Here is an 11,343-nt window from a genome sequence, read left to right as displayed (position 1 = left end):
TCGTATATATCTGGTTTTTTCTATACATATACATATGTATATTTGTTTTGTTTTTTTTTTTTGTTTTGTTGATTTTGGTTTTTATTTTTACCGACGCTAAATGCGCTTATCAAATCGATGTGTGATGCGATGTGATGAGATGCGATGCAACACGTTCTTAACGGTTTTTGTTTCTTGTTTTTGTTATGATTATAACCTCCGATGATATGTGTGTGTGTGTGTGTGTGTTGTGTTTGTGTGTGTGTGTGTGGATGTCCAGTAAATGTCTCTCGCCGCCCTCTACCCAACAAACAGCAACAACAACAACGACCAACAGCAAAAAAAAAAAAAAGACGCACACGACGAGAAAGAGAATGAATTTTTGGTTGAAGCGATCAAGCGAACGAACGAGCCAACGAGCGAGCAAGCGACCGTACGTTCCGACGCGACGTTGTTACAGCTTCGAGAGCACTGCGTAAACTGCCGGTGCTCTAGCACCTCATGGATCTGACGACAACGACGACGGCAATGATATTGATGACGATAGTCCACCGGTAAAGAAGCAGAAGGCAGGCAAACACCACCAAACATACACACTAACACTCACACACACACACACACACACACGCAGTGTCAACCACTCAAACACCACCACCACTACTGAGCACTGAGGCTGGGATACCATCCATATCAAATCGACAAAAAAAAACAAAACCCGCTCAACTGGTTTTTGTGGCTCAGAGACTCTTAACTCAAAGTCTCGTTTCGGGGATGGTGTTGATTGGTTGCCATGGCTGCCAGCTCCGCCCCGCAATGAGACGAGCCGAGTAGAACGAGTTTTGCTTGTCGTCCCCCATTTTGAGTGGATTGCCATCCAATTCGCAGCCAATTGAGTGCGCCGGCGCGTGCCACTGTCTGGGCGAGAAATTGTATAGGAAATGGATTTGTTTTCCGAAGTTTCGAGTTTTGAGCCGGAGAGTTGATATTGTTTGAGTGGAAGTTATCACAAGTGGGTGGGTCGATGTCGACTTTATGCCATGCTTCACTTCACTTCACTTGCCGCAACTGTGCAGTGGTTGGAAAAGCGAGGCGGCGGCCGCACTTGACTTTTTGGGGTCAAACCGCTTGACGGGCAAATGCTGCTGCTGTTGCTGCTGCAAGTTGACAGTTTTTCCGACCATATTTTCATCATCATCATCATCATGAGGACGACAATGATGATGTGATGGAATGCTGAGAGGCAAGAGATAGCACATAAACAGAGACATAGAGAGTTAGAGCGAGAAATAGATAGCGACAGGAGATATGATAGGGAGTTTGTTTTTTAGCGGAAGTTAAAGATTAGTTTGATTTAAGTGCTTAACTTGCCATAAAATGGTATATCGTATCAAGTGATTGAGCTGCAATAGACGAATTTCTAATGCCTAACATTCAAAATAGAGAATTTTTCAAAAAATCTTTGCCAAAATAACTAACCAAACACTAAAATCAATGATCCTTAAAATTCTTAAGATTAGTCATCAAAACAATCTTGAAAACCCCTTAAAAAGTATAGACTTATGACAAAATCATAATCTGGACTTTAATCGTTTAGTTTTCAAATTGTTATATTTGTACTATTGCAACTTTATGTACATATATGTCTGTAGATTATATGGCCCCAATAAATTTCGAACAAATCAACTTAATAATCTAAAGTCTATTATCTAGAAACGATTATGTTTTTGCAAATCGTTTAATCTAAAAATTAGAATGAAATGATTCAACAATAAGTAAGGTTCCAAAGTATGAATTAATTTGATAAGAATTCAATTCAATTAACTTTAGTTTTCATTAAGGTTTTAATACCTTAAAAACTAGAAATTAGAAACTTAAATAATATCTATGACAATTTTATAGCTACATATATAATCTGTTCTCGTTTGATTTGTAGTTCATCAAGCATCATTGGATCCATTCTATTCCAATGCCTTGTTGTGCGTATGTGTGTCAGTGTGTGTGTGTGTGTGTGCATGTGTGTGTGTGTGTATTACCCCAAAAGCACTTTAACTGTTTCATCTCTGACAATTTCTTTTAACTTTAGGTTTTTTTTTTGTTTATTAAAGCCGCTTGGCATTTCAATTGGCATTTTGCTGTCGCCATCATCAGACTCTTTTGCCATTCTGTCCTCCATCTCCATCCCTTCCTTCCATCCATCAGCAATGCAGAATGCCTCCTCCATTCCATTCAGTTGGGTTGGGGCCCTCCCGGCCTCTTGCCTCTTGTCCTGTTCCTTTGCGTTATTTAAGGATTAACATCATTTTATGCTGCCTCGCAATGCCTTTTTTGCAGGATTAAATGCTGCCGTCTGCTGTTCCCCCACTTTATATCTATCTCTCTTACTCATTCTCTCTCTCTTCATGTACCTCCCTGTTCTTATACCTCATCGATAGGGGTATTGTCAGTTTATTCAGTTGTTTGTAACACCAACAACATTTTGCTGTCGAATTATACAAATATCTTACGTCAGCAATAATAATTGCTAAAAAAAATTAATTTCTCTGTTTTGTGGACAAACCGTTTTCCCCTTAATAACTACAGTGAAAACTTTTGAACTCTTTTAGGTGGACATTACAAGGATTCCAATGCCAATTGACATTTTTCAGTCAATCAATCAGTGGTGAATCTAATTGGAAAATCAATCTTGAACATCGAAGTTTAAGCAGTTGAAGTTGCAAAATATTCTTCTCAAAGGCATATAACCTGTCTCGATTTTCTGAACTTCAATTCAGATTAATACTGATTATGATTTTAGCATTAATACATCAAGTCATGACTATCCCATTATGCTTTCTATGGCATAATAAAGAGCTTAATATAATAATTTAATATTATTCTATATTATTTATTAATGAGCTCTTCATTCAACATCATGATAAATTTTTGGATGGGTAATAGGCCCATCATTTAAAGTAATAAATTGTTAATGCATTTTGGTTTTCTTTAAAACATGTTCATTTAAGTATTTGGTATTTATTTGCATTTCTGCATTGGTGGAAATGCAAATTATCAGAAACTTAGCTCGGCTTACAATTATTTAATCTTAAGTATTTTTTCTAATGCTTTACATACAATATTTGTTTTCTCTACAATATTTGTTTCTTCCTTTTTTTTACTTGTTGGCCCTTTAAATTAAATATGATATTATATTTCCTCATATTCCATTATTTAATAGATAGAATGTTGTCAAGCATAAAGCAAACAGTTGATTTTATTGATAAGAACTTAAATTTTTGTGAATGGAAAAGGAGTGAGAAGAAAATGCAAGAAATGAAGCCTGGGAAAATTGTTAAATATTTGAAATCTTTTCTAATTTGACAAACGATTTACAGAGGTTTTGAATGTATTTTAAAATTCACTTAGTCCAATCCTGCGCAAAGTTGTGTCCTTGACAGTTAAGCTTTTGTTTTGTGGATTTTTTTATTTCAAAGGCTTCTTGGCCAGGCTCTGTCTGTAATTAAGACATGATTTCTTTTAGCTGGACAATAAGTAATTTTAAAGATGAATAACAGAAATAAACAGATTACATTGACACTAACTATGTTCTTGTTTGTATATTAAATCTACTTTATTGTCATTTGACCATAAATTTGGCCAACGTTTGTCATTAAAGTCTATTTGAAAGATCTAATATATGCACTTTATTTAAGACTTCTGGTTAGTAGACTAAAAAATACTTATGGTTAATGAATAATAATCGTTTTGCAGTTTATCAATTTATGGTTCATGCGTTTTGGTGATTTTCTTATTATAGTCCTTGTGTATTTTAAGGCAAAGGACCTGCTGCCTGGTTGTCTATTACTTAGCTTACATAATATCAGAAGTTGTTTGGGCCATTGAGACTCAGTCTGTTCATTCTAGAATTCAGTTCAGTATTTGGGCATTTCGAATGTACTTAACCAAAGTAAGGGTATAAACAACTTCTGTAAGCCAATGTGTGACTTTGAGAATGTTTCTCTCTTTCCCTTTTTTTTTGTTGAATTGATTGCATTGCACTTTTTTTGCTGCTGCTGTTCCTTGTGATGTTGTTGTATAGTTTGCGTTGATGCGCCGCCTCCAAGAGGAGCCACATTCGCTTCTGGGTTACAAAGTGATTTTTATGGCTTTTGCATGGATGTATGCAAATGTTGGTTTGTGTGTGTGTGTGTGTGTGTTTGTGTGCGTGTGTGCTCTTTGATGTTTCCGCATTACAAAGGTGGTACTTTTTTAATCGCCTGCGCCATATATCATCAAATGTGTCCAAAAGCTTAACTATCAACGTTTTTCTTACATACATCACCCATACGCCCCATTGGTCGGATTCTGTTTCCTTGGCAAATGCATTTGTAATCGCTAATCTTTCGTTTAAAGCGTAGCCTTTTCACAATTTCCACACACACGCACACACAAATAACTTTATCAATGCAAAGGCACTAAATTGATTAACAGTAGCCCCCACTTGGCCAAGAAGCCGCAGCAGCAACAACAACAACAGAAAATATAAAGAAGGTCTACTACTACTACTTCTGCGTTTGGGCCGCCTGTCAACGCTCGCCAGTTTCCCGGAATGCGTTCCATTTACATGCCATAATTTTTAAATGTCACCAGTTAACAAAAGCCCATACCATTTGATTTTAACCGCCGACGCCGTCGACGGGCCGCAGTTGTCTCTGTCAACCGTAGCACAGGTTGAACAGGTTGAACACCGGTGAAGGTTGGTCATCGATGAGCACGGTGTGCAGCTCGTACAAGAACAGGGCTACCTGCCCCCTTACCCCCGCACTCCTTCCACACAGTCGCAGTCGTAGCTAACCCCGTGCGATCTTTCTAAATGAACTCATCCTTTTTTTCTCTTCGTTGTCGTCTCCTTCTTCTTCTTTCTTCTTGTCCATTTCTATTCGAATAGATAGATAAATATAATATTTATTTGGCCTCTTTATTGAGCTGCAACCTGTCGCAGTTTGGTTTTCCCTTTTTCTTTCTCAACGTTTTTTTTTTTTTTTTTGTTTTTGGCAGATTTATGTATCGATGGCTCTTCCTAGATATGAAACCCAAAAACGGCTGCTTTAGTTGAAAAATTTCAGGGTAATTTGTTGGGATGGTTTTCTTTGTTGTTGTTGTTGCTTTTTAAATTTTTTGGTTTTCTGTTGTTCGGTTTTTCGGGTCGCGGTTCAATTCTTTCAAACTGTTGGTGGGCATATGAGTTGAATTGTTGTTGGTCTTTGACTACCTTCTTGTGTTCTATTCTTTACGTTCGTCATTCGCGCGTGTTATGAAGATGTTAGGATAGACATTTAGCCCCTGGTCAACCCCTGAGTTATAGCATGTAATAATTTTCACCCCATCCCCTAGCTCACTCACTCACTCACTCACTCACTATGTATTTATATTTCTATTTGCTCAAGTTCAATTTTTATGTGAGCAGCAATGTTAACATGTGCCAAAGGACAATATAACTTAAATGATGTCAAACATATTGCTGGGCCACTCAAATGCGTTATATTATCACATAAATCATTGATACAAAAAAAACCCCAAACAGTTGGTAAATATTACAAGCCATAGGCCATTAACTTGGCCTACAGACTTCCATTTGGAGCACACATAATGGAGCTATTTAACTAACTAATCATGTAACTAAATCCATTGTGCGATCTGAAGGAAACAACTTGATAGGTGAGTTTTGTATTTAGACAAGTAAACAAAAGTGTTTAGAATTAGAAAATCTAGTTACCGATTTGAAAAACATAATTCTAAGAAAAGAAGGGTCCGCTTGTCACATTATAACGGGTCTTTTTTGATTTTAGTTTCATTAAACATTTTTTTTGATTAGACTCCTCTGAAAGTTTCCGAATCTATCCCTGCTTCAGGAAATTATTAAATGTGGGTGGGTTTTGGGGGGACTCAGACGAACGAAATTCCCACTTAACAAAGTGCTTACCACTTTTAATGATGGCAGCTTACAAATTCAAAAAAACAATAACTTTTCAAAGAAAATGCTCTAACGCTCGGTGGAAAATTAGTATTACTTACCATCTTATGAACATTAATTTTTTGATTTGTTCATTCTTGTTTCTGCAATCATGCCTTGGCGATTAGAAAGATATGATATGAACAAATAAAAGGAAATGCACACATATCTCTTGGTCAAACAATAAGGAGAAAGGAAAGTGGTGAGATAAGAGGAGAATGGGGGAGTAGATTGTGCCGTTCTCTTTGGAAGATCCAACTTGGAGTATCTTTTCAGGCAGTATTTTGAACTGGTGTCGTCAAGGAGTAATAAGGAGAGTAACAAGGAGATTAAGTAAAGGTTTGTGTCCAGGCGGTAAAGATGGGTTGGGTGAGTTTTTCACTGGCCCACTGGGACTCCAAATGCCACGCGGATATCTGCAATATGTTCTCCAATCTCTAGATCCAGTTTCGAATAGTTTTGCTTGTGGTAAAAGTTTTTTAAAGCATATCTTGCTGGATTTTATCCTAAAAGAATACAACATTTTGACCGTGAAACTAATTCAAATACAAAGACTAAACTCTTCCAATCATAAGTTTCAATTTTGTATGATATATTATTGAAATACTGCAAAAATGAGATTCAATTGTGGAAAAAACCAACCTCAATCGTATTAATGATCTTGACATTTATGGCCAATAGCTTTCTTCTTTCTGTGAACTACTTTATAAATCCTTCTTATTCTTACTTTACTGCTTTAAGTCCTTTTTGGCATTGACCACAAAGAAAGATTGCTTGCTTTGGGGTTTCAATCCTTGTGGGGGGAATAAAACGAATTTTTAATAGTTTTTCGCCTTATATATTAAGTATATATATATTTTTTTTTGTAATAACTCTCTAGTGTATATATAAATTAAAATAAATAAATACATTTTTTATTTATTTTTTTTTTTTTTGTTCTTGGTTTTTCTTTTTTTTTTTTGTTGTTCTTCATTTTTTTTCTTTTCAATTATCATTATCATCATTATCATTATCATAATTTTCCTTGTCGGTAAAAACTCAGTTTTGTCTTTATCTCATTGTTGTTGTTTTTGTTTTTTTTTTTTTGTTATTTCTTTATATATATCGTAATGATTACGGATATTTTGCATGCTTGTTGTTGTTGTTGTTTTTAGTTTTCTTTTGGTTGTTGTTGTTCGAGTTTGGAACTATGATAGATCATTCATGATGTAATAATAATAATAATAATAATATTGTATAACATATTTTTTGTTGGTTGTTGTTGGTTGCTGTGGTTGTTGTTTAATTTTCCTTTTCTCTTTTCTTAAGGTAGGGGGAGGAGGGGGGGAGGGAGCTTCTCCTCTCACTCTCTGCACACTTTTTTTCCCATTCTGCCTAGGTTAATATCTATGTATATTAATCTCATTCGCATTATCCTTTTCATTTTTATTTCTCATACATCGCTCTACTCCTCAAAACATTATTCGTTCAACATTATATTTTATTTTTGGGTTTTCCATTCTTATTATTATTAACTTTTCATTGTTTTTTTTATTTTTATTTTATGGTATTATTATTATTATTATTATGGGTTTTTTTTTTGCAATAACAAACAGAGCAACAAACAAAGAAATGCACAACAGGAGCAAACTGCGTTTCGTGTACTTCTCCCTCTCCCTCTTTCGCTCTCTCTCTATCTCTCTCTCTCTGTCTCTTTCTTATCCTAGCTAGCTAGCTTCACATTCATAGCACTATCTCAATCTCAATCTCAATCTCAATCTACCTATATAGAAGATGGCCTAGACTGGCCTTCTCCTTCTCTCTATCTTGCTCTCTCTCTCTGATGATCTCTTCTTAATCTGTTGCTTGGGACTAGCCAACAAAGCGTTTTCGTTTTTATTTTCTGTGTGGTACAATACGATTTGTGCTTATTAACTTTGGGTTGTTGCTTCTTATTTTGTTTGTTTTACTCTTGAGCAGTTTGGTTTTGTCACTAAACTTATTTGGTACATTTTGAAGATATATTGTAGTTAATGTTAATGTTTAAGCTGATTTAGCGCACTTTTCAAAAGCTATACTAGTGATTTTTATGGGTATGATCCTCCATCTTCTTCATCTCCTCTTCTTCATTATGTCATCTAAATGATGTAAATGTTTTTTATCTATTGCTTTTAATGAAATACATTTTCATTCAAGTTTTGGGTCAAACAAAAACTGAAAAACTTTTGCTTTTTAGTTTTGTTTGTGTGGTAAAAGGAAGAGCCTTGCCAAAACATGATGTGTAATACTACAATATCAACCCCTAACCTACTTACAATTAAATATATATATATATATATAATTATACACACAAGTGCATGTGTGTATGTATGGGTGTGTGTGTGTGTATGTATATATTACTCGTATGTTTAGTTGCATTTAGGTTTAATTTTATTTAGTTGTAAATTATTGTTATGTACATTTAGACATACAGTTCTAGAAGTTGAGTTGCCTTTTTTTGTTCTTTTAGATAGAAGAGAGAAGAAAAGTCATTCAGATAACATCAAATGGGGACAACAAATTTCCTTCATTTTCGTTGTGTACAACAAAGCAAAAGAATCAAAAAACCAAGAAAACTTTAACAAAAACAAAAAATCATATACAGACGAGACGATATACTCTACACTGCAACAGCAGACCTTAGCTGGCAGATGGAAAGGCAGGCGGCAGACACACACAGATGTCTTTTAAATAAAAAATCTGAAATAATAATAGTAACAATTTAGTTATATACAGCTTTTGAATTCAGAAACTAAATCGCTGTTTTGTTTTAGTTTTGAGGGCAAAGAAAAATGAAAATTTTAAGCCCCATTTTAAAGATATAAACTAATTTAACATACAACCAATTAAATAGAAACCTTAGAAATGCGCTGTAAAGAGAATTTTACGTATATATATAGTAGATTGGATCAATTGACTTGGATATATACATATGTATGCATGTATATGGAGGATAAACCAAAAAGCAGGATTGACAATTGATCCTGATTTCATCGAGTATGGCAAACAAAATAAATAAAGAAAAATAAATTGTAGAGGCAACACAAGTCTTATAACTTTAACTAATCATTTTTTTTTTGTTTTATTTTGGTTTTTATTTCATTTTTTTTTTGTTTGTTTGTTTTGTTTTGTTTCTTGTTCACTTTCCTATATATTATTAGATGGTACATATACATATGTAGTTTATATATATATAGTTTATATATATATATATATATATATAGACGCTAAGCTAAATATTTTGTTTAACAATAAATGTATAGCTGCTTGGCTCCCTTTCGCTTTAACATACCACACACGATTGATCTGATCGAATCGGATCCAATCTGATCTGATCTGATCTCTTTTTTTTTTTCATAGAGAACTCGTTTCGTTTTTAATTTATTATGGTTTCTTTTTTCTTTTCTTTTTTTTATGCGCTTAAATTTAAACAATTGAAAATTAATTAAGTTGTTGCAGCTTCTTTGCATATAAGGAACAGAATGAAATAAGAGAAATTCTATTTCGAAAGAACATAATATATATATATATATATATGTATACATATATATATATATATCAGAAATAAAGATTATAATAATAATAATAATAATAATAAAGAAATTATAAATTTAACAAAAATTATTTTTCAATAACATATATATATAAATATATATTATTATATATATACGATGGTAAACAGATTTTTCACAAGAGCAGATGAAAAAAAAACGAAAAAAAAAATATATAAGACTCGCTCAGATTTTTCATTTGATGAAGTTAAGAACAGTTGGTTGGTTTTTCTTTCTTTTGCATTTTCCTTTCGTTAGTTGTTTTTCTTTTTGTTGCTATTGTTCTTGTTGTTGTTGATTTTTGCTTTCGGTTGAGATTTGGAAAATAATTAAAACGCATTCAATTAAACACACCAAAGCAAGACGACTTCATATAATGCATATATAGAGAAGAGAAAGATTCATAGATTCATCTTTTTTTTTTGTTGAATTTTTTTTTGGTAGCAGCTTTAGTTTTAGAAATAATATACATAGGCTATATAATATTTCAAAATTATAATTATGGATTGCTGGGAACCGGAGGAGGAGGAGGAGGAGGCGGAGATTAGAAAAGGAGGCCTTGGGGCATAGAGATTCTCTGGATTCACTTCTGCTTCTAGTGCTAATGCTCCTCCCTTGCTGCTAGTCTTGCTTTAGCGGGCAAAATGGCTTGACTTCTGTTATTTTATCTGAGTTTTCATTCTCATTTATTATGTAGTCATAATGTCTCTCTCAGTCTATATATAGGAGAATTTGATGAACTAAAAATCATAGTCCGAATTGAATAAGCCGAGTGTTAGCATTATGATGTCCGTGTCGTCTCTCAGTCGACCGTCGATGTTTTATGGCACAAAATATACCCTACACAGCAATCTTCTTCTCTTCCTTTAGCTCTTCACTAATTGGGGATGGTTGTGTTTGTTATATTTTTGATAACAATAATTCTTAGCCATTTATACATACTTAGATAAAGAGAAAAATTTGATTTGCCTTTTGCTGTGGGGCAGATAATCATAGTTTTTTGTTGTTGTATTTCTATTGCTTTTCATTTATCGGTCGGCTCTATATGGTTTCTATATATGTCTTGTTCCTGTCACTTGCCACGCCCCTCTAGTGCCACCAAACTGCTGCTAACGAAAAAAAAAAAAAGTATATATATATATATAAATATATATGAATGTCCAACAACTTTTGCGATCATCATCAATTGCGCGCGCCTTATGTGCTCCTTTTTTATGCTCTGTTTTTTCTTATTATTCTTCTTTTGCTTTTTTCTTGTTTTCTTTTGTCGCTTTGTTTCATTCTCATTTTCTTATCCTTTCTTCTCTTATTTTTTTTTTGTTTGTTTTTTTTTTTTTTTGTCAACTACTTTATGTTCCACTAGATTAGGTTGCTATTTATATTTATCTTAGGTATGCCGTTATGTTTATGTAGTTTGTGATTTTTCTTGTTTTTTTTATTATTATTATTATTTCTCCGTTTTTTGTTATTATTATTTATCTTTTCTTTTTTGTCGTGTTTAGGAGGTTCGTTTAGCATCCTTTAGATGGCTTTACCGGGGACGCGAACCTTTGTAATTCGGATTTGGATGACGACTTGGATGACGAGGTGGCGCTGGAGAGAAAAAGAGGAAGATAAAGGAGTTTAGATTGCAGATCGTAGTACAGTTAACCCATCTTACCTTGTATCATCATTGTGGCTGGATACATGCCGGCCACTTGAGCCATTTGCGGTCGTATGTCGCTCGAGGGCGAGCGTCGACTGTTGGGCAAGGCCACCGATGGCTAAAGAAGGGAAGGAAAGAGAAGAGAAGAGATTAGAATAGTC

General features: G+C 34.1%; 1 protein-coding gene across 6 annotated transcripts in view; it reads right to left on the bottom strand.

Moving 5' to 3' along the window:
* Positions 1 to 9,823: 9,823 nt before the first annotated feature.
* Positions 9,824 to 11,343, bottom strand: part of LOC6645838 (protein encore) — a 29,487-nt gene continuing 27,967 nt past the window's right edge. For all 6 annotated transcript variants that reach the window (XM_047012334.1, XM_047012337.1, XM_047012335.1 and 3 more), the window contains 2 exons: positions 11,198 to 11,300; positions 9,824 to 11,130 (listed from right to left, as the gene is read on the bottom strand). In XM_047012334.1, coding sequence (XP_046868290.1) covers positions 11,069 to 11,130; positions 11,198 to 11,300 — 165 coding nt within the window. In that variant the 3' untranslated portion in view covers positions 9,824 to 11,068. The remainder of the gene's footprint in view (positions 11,131 to 11,197; positions 11,301 to 11,343) is intronic.

The sequence above is a fragment of the Drosophila willistoni genome (genome assembly GCF_018902025.1).
Source record: "Drosophila willistoni isolate 14030-0811.24 chromosome XR unlocalized genomic scaffold, UCI_dwil_1.1 Seg8, whole genome shotgun sequence".
Lineage (NCBI taxonomy): Eukaryota > Metazoa > Arthropoda > Insecta > Diptera > Drosophilidae > Drosophila > Drosophila willistoni.
This window is presented reverse-complemented; position numbering and strand designations above follow the sequence as displayed.